The sequence below is a fragment of the Papilio polytes genome, unplaced genomic scaffold (assembly GCF_000836215.1).
Source record: "Papilio polytes unplaced genomic scaffold, Ppol_1.0 DF824146.1, whole genome shotgun sequence".
NCBI lineage: Eukaryota > Metazoa > Arthropoda > Insecta > Lepidoptera > Papilionidae > Papilio > Papilio polytes.
The window spans coordinates 2,927,280-2,933,594 of record NW_013525058.1 but is presented as its reverse complement, the minus strand read 5'-3'; the positions used below and the strand labels follow the sequence as shown (position 1 = coordinate 2,933,594).

Genomic DNA, 6,315 nt, shown 5'->3' with positions numbered 1-6,315 from the left:
ATTGTACAATTATTTTTACTTTGAAGTCGGTGTCAGTCAATGTAGATTCATTACTTAATTGTTACTATACTTTCAATTGTCAATTGTTATATCGTATGCAAATCACCTAAATGATCAATAAATTTTGTTAATTGCATATTTGAAATTTTTCGTATCTTATTCTTATTTTGATGTTTCTAATGATAAAATACGAGAAAGCCTTGTCAAAACTAATATATTTTTTTTATGAAAGATAGCGGATATCGTCAATAAAATCTTGTAAAATGTGTATCACGGTTCTATGACCTTATCCCATTCGTTAATTTATAACTCACAGAACATCTATAAATAACAATAAAATAAAAACTGGATCAAAACTTGAATTATCCAAATTCAAACTAATGACACCTTCAAAAAAACTAAATTACATCATTCATTGAATTTTATTAAGAAATTAATCGAACGGTATCTGACTTGATTTTTCGATATTTGGGTTATTTTATTGAATTTTTTAAAAGTGTAGTAAAATTGTTTACTTGCTGAATTAACATTTTACACATTTTTACACAATACTGGAGGTAATAAAAACAATTATTTTTAACCATTTAACAAATGTTTTTACTGGTTCTTAAAAACATTTAAGGCTTCCGCATACATGCGTCTATCGAGGGATTGTTGGTTACTTAGGAAATACTTTTTCAAATTTCATTGTAAAGTTTTAAAAAAACTTCATATAATCAAACGATATAACTATTATAAAATATTCGGTATGGTGCATAAAAACCTTTTATACATTAAGATTTTTGCTACAAGATCATAAATCACAAAGCACTATTAATATCTTGAAATAATTGAAAAACTTCGAAGAATTTGAAACTTTGAGATATTATTTTAGATTAGTATTATAAACATTAATCTATTCATTCGGGTAATATGTTGAGAAAGGACGATGTGGTCAATTAATAATTTAATGGATCTATTCGAGATATTTATGGTATCAGAGCATCGCGATATTAAATTAATTTACCGTAAGTTTTGCGATAATGTTATGGGTGTCAACGTCTTCTCGTCATTATCTATGACCCAGTCGAGATGAGGCAGTGGGGAGATCATTTTGTAGTATATATACACGGAGATATGATTCACGGACATCCACTACCGGTACAACGGAAGGTGAAGCTTGTCCTTGCAACAGACACTATGGCAAAGTTTATCGTCCTCGTAGCGGCGCTCGCGGCCTGTCACGCTGTGCCTGTTGAAATCGGTAAGATAAAAAAAATAAAGAAACCAAGTATTGGGGTGGTTTATGGATTGCACTTAAAACTAATTACATTTAAATCTATTGTAAAGTTTAGATAAAATGATAATAAAACACCACCTGACGATCATATTCTTTTGCTTGCAGTTGAACTTCCAGACGCTGTATTCCGTGTGGGCAGGTCGCCCGGCGTGGCATGGAGCTTCGGCAGCGGGTTCGCCAGTGACATCGGTGGCATTCGGCACGCGTCCGGTCAGTCCAGCTCCTTCCAGAGCGGGGACGCGCAGGCATACGGATCCGGATTCGCCAACGCTAACAACAACTATGCCAGCAGCAACGCTTTCGCTCAAGCACCACAAGTAGTGCAGATCCCGGCCATCCAACAACATGTAGTACAGCAACCATCCCATCAAAACAATTATGTAATACAACCCGTCCCCCTCGTCCACTACAGTGTGGCGAAGCAACCGACTCAGCAACATACCGTGGTCCAGCACCCTGTCAGCCACCAACACGCCACCGTTGCTCATCAACCAACCCACGTCACCACAGTGTCGAAAAAACCTATCTACCCCATTACCAGCAACATCGGCAACTACGGATCGGCAAGCTCCGCGGCCGCAACAAACTCTTATAACGGATTCGGTTCCGCTACGTCCAACGTTTACAACAACGGTTTCAACCAACACCAGACCGCGGCTGCTTCAGCGCAAAACTACAACGGCCTAGGCTACGAGTCGGCAGTAGCGTCCGCAAATACTAACGGATATGGCCAAGGATCCGCTGTATCCTCAGCACAAAATGTTGGCAACCATGGAACCGCCGTGTCTTCCGCACAAACTCTCGACAGATTCAATAACTTTGAATCAGCCGTTGCGGCAGCAGAGAACTACGGCAACTACCAGGCGAGCACCGCACAGACCATCAAGCAGAGAGGCAATCAGGTGCAGCAAAGCATCGCCAGCAGTGTCAACGCACCCGGTTTCCAAGGAGCCAATGCGAACGCATACAACACTGGCTTCTATTAAACCTCTGTAATTTTAATAATTTAATTTAATATTTATTTCGATTAATTTATTTTTTTAGAAAATACGCTGATTGCATTTATAATTTGTGGAATTTATTAAAGAGCCTCTGTGAAATTACTTTATTTTTATTTACAAATCTTCGACAACGCTTTTACCAATCTTAAGCTAATGAAATGGTATTTGTGACTCCTGCTAACCCTGTCTTCTATGACGATAATTTCAATTTTTAACAAACTTAATTATGTATTACAAACTTTATTACTCAACGTTCAACATTGAAATAAATAGTTTAATAGTCCTAATGATAGTAATAGGTACCCTAGGTTATGTTGACATTTTAGTATTTAGATTATTGAATTTTTTTATAGCCTATTGAATTACTTATCTTGCCACAGTGCATATCATTATTGTAAACAGTTACCTAAAAATCGTTACATTCAGCAACATCAGTATTGGTATTAACAGTGGTAGTGCCCGCTCTAACATCTTAGCACGAATGGGCCGGCACGCCCGGTGTAATACCACGACCACACAGAAGACAGGCGTGAAATGGAAGCAATTCCGTGTTTCGTCTGATGATTGTGGTGCCGGAGGTCCAATTTAAGTCACTCTCTCTTTACCACCCTTTTCTTATACTGAGAGGTTGGGAAGGGGAAGTGGATTCGACGGTGGATGAGATGCATAGGCAGGGGTAATGTCCTCTTTATGTGCATCTCCTCCGTCCTATAATGGTAGGCAACGCATCTGCAATTGCGGTCTACGGGCAGCGGTCGCTTCGCCATTTTGGTGGTTTCAGGTGGCCGCTTGCTCGTTTGCCACATAATAATAATAATAATAATAACTTGTAAAATGTATTATATAGAGAGTAAGAAATAAAGATATATGGACATAATAATAATAATAAAGCCTTTATTGCTGAAGATTGTACATTTGTTTTTTTTTTATGTAAGTCTAATTTTAAATTTACACTTTACCTACATCTATTTTTTCTTACATACTGGCGACTCTTAAACCACTATCTACAGCTTGTCCCTGAACATGGGCCTCCTCTAAAGTCTTCCATTTTTCCTTATCTCTAGCTTCCCTTATCCACAATTTACCCCCTACCTTTTTGAAATCGTCTTCCCATCGCTTGACCTGCCTTCCTCTATGCCTTTTTCCTTGTCTTGGATACCACTCTGTTTCTAATCTTGACCATTTTTATTTTCTATCTCTCAACATATGTCCTGACCAACGCCATTTTAGTTTTTTTATACAAGCTTATGCTCGTTTGCCACATTATGTAATAAAAAAAAACATCAAGTTTTTGATCATGTACTACTTCAAATTGGTTGGGAGGTTCAACTGTAAGCTGTAATTCTAAAGTTATCACTGGAGAATAATATTTATGTCCTTAAAATCTTGGGTTTGGGATACGAAGTATGAATGTTACATCAAAAAGTTTCCTGTTTGCAATTTATCTTACGCGGTCGCATGTATCAAAGCCATAGCTAAGGTATGCAACGAATAAATGATTACTTTTGCTTCGAGCGTTTGAAAGATTAATTACAAAAAAAAATCATACAGACGAATTGAGAACCTCCTTTTGGAAGTCGGTTGAAATGCAATATGTTTTGTTTATAATTCGCTTTGGGTGCTTGCTGTTTTTAAAAATGTACGCTTAAAAACAAAAGCCTGCGAGACTTGATGTTAAATTGCGTTGGACATATTTCTGACTTTTTGTTTTTGCGATTTTGAGAGTAAATATTTGGATTATAATTAAAACAGAATTTCTTTCAGTTTTATGTTTATTCTAGCAGTTCGTATTTATGAATACCAAGTTAATTAAATTTGATTGTTTACTGAATCTTCGATATAGCGATATATTTAAGAGAATCTCTAATCTATTCAAATTTTACCACAAAAACAACTTTTTCGTGCATTTCAGGTTAATTCTAAATTAGCTACGTTATTTGGATATTCTGATTGGTTTCATTTTTAATTAGCACAACGATATCTAAATTATAAGATCCTTATCTAAAATGCTAGATAAATTCATTTTACTAAAACGTATATCGTTTAAAACTACTCTGTATAAATACATAGAGTATAAAAAAAATAGAGCTATAAATATGTAAAATTTTATTGAAAATAATTCATCAAGATAGAACAGTTATTAATTAACAAGCTTTTGCCCGCAACTTTGTCAACGCGGAATAAATAAAAACACAGTAAGTAGCCTCTGAGTTCTGTCAGACTATGCTCTAAATCTATGCCAAATTATGTAAAAATCCATATAACCGTCTAGACGACAAACTAACAAACATCCATCCATCTTAACTTTTGACAATATTAAGAAGGTTAAATATATTTTTTTTATATCTACTTCTACAGACTCTTGGTCCGTAGTCTTTTTTGCACAGTTTGATTTTCTTTTCTTTTTTTTTCTTGTTGCGTAATCCTTATAACACTAGTGAGTTCCTTTTTTTATAAATACAATTATACTACTAGAAAACAAAATTTTTACTTAAGCACAAAAGTTAAATATTAATAGATCTGATCTTACTTTATTTATAACTTATCTTGTTAATTAGCTGAAGCGCTACAGTTTGATACATAAAAAATTATAACAGTATTTAAAGTCGTTGTTACACAATACGCTATAGCTATTTTTATGCCAAAGATGACATACATTTTAAAAATTAAATATTATACTTGATAGTGGTTTAAAATTTGACAAACTGTTATATTAATGTAAAATTGCGAATTTTATACTTGCGTATATAAATCCAAACACACTTAGTTTAATCTTTTCCTCGCTTGCTTAATGCTATCTGTGTGGCACAGACCTATAAACGAAAATTGGTTATTTAAGATGAGAATATAAAGAGAGAGATTGTGTGACCCGCTTGCATTTGAAGTCAGACTAGACAAGATGTCTAACACACTATACCCTTGTTTAGTAATTATTTTTACGACATTAACTTGCAAAGGTAATATTCTTTAACATATCGATGTGTATCCAAAAGAACATTTTCAGAATGTAATTTTAATATTTTTCAGGCAGTAATGGATATCAAAGGTATGCAGAAATCCAAAACAATAACGACATAGAAGTATCTAGTATAGTTGGTTATACTTCCAACGACCAAATGTCATCAAATGTAAAATTTTATTCCACTCCTGGCATTTCTATAATGAAAAATGGACACACAATGAGTTATACGTATCCAATTAATAATAACAGAGGTATTACAACTGGTTCTATCCAGATGAAGCCAGGATCCATCGCCGTATCTTCATCAACATATACCAAATCACCTTCATACAGTTGGCCAAACATTCCAAGATTGGATCCAATATTGCCAATGTTTAACAATTTCATCTTTCCTCCAATAAATTTTTATCAACCATCAAATATGGAATCTTGGTTTGATGGGAATATGATGAATAGAATGGACCAGTTTAAACCGGTTTTGAGAAATCCTTTTATGCATCAAAATTTAGATCGGCTGTTAAACTTGTGGCAATAAATTAAAAAGCGTACATAAAAACAGCCGCGTAATATGACGAGAAATATCCGAAACATCAGTGAGCCACAATTCATAAAAATTTATGAGTTTCTAGAAGCAACAAGACAACTAAAATACGAAAAATGTAGATTCTATGATAAGAGATCAATTTTTCGTTCGTTGCCCTGAGCGATGCATTTTCTTAGGCAAATCTTTTGTATCGAATTAATTAAGAGAATATTAATCTACTAGCTGTTCCCGTGCGACTTCATCCGCATAAAATTATGAAAATTTTATTTCATTGTTTACATTTGTCAAATTATCAATAGCAAATGTCAAAATGACATGACATGACAAACCTTAGCAATCTTTCTTTCTTGATGTTGGCAGCAACTTATGGTCTCTTTCCCACATTAGGGTTTTTATTCAAAATATTTACCCCTTAAGTTTAATAGCGTTAAAATTTATAGTCTAAAGCATGACGTAAGTGTAGGGCTTTTTATTAAAAAAAGAATTATTCAAAAATATGCTGACATCTTTTTTTTTTTTTTTTTGTTGT

At 34.3% G+C, this 6,315-nt stretch overlaps 1 protein-coding gene across 1 annotated transcript; it reads left to right on the top strand.

Moving 5' to 3' along the window:
* The first annotated feature begins 1,146 nt into the window (after positions 1 to 1,146).
* Positions 1,147 to 2,379, top strand: LOC106111797. The gene is made up of 2 exons (XM_013293951.1): positions 1,147 to 1,243; positions 1,385 to 2,379. Exons 1-2 carry the CDS (start codon positions 1,180 to 1,182, stop codon positions 2,263 to 2,265), a joined length of 945 nt encoding a protein of 314 aa, XP_013149405.1. The 5' UTR covers positions 1,147 to 1,179; the 3' UTR covers positions 2,266 to 2,379.
* The last annotated feature ends 3,936 nt before the right edge of the window (positions 2,380 to 6,315 follow it).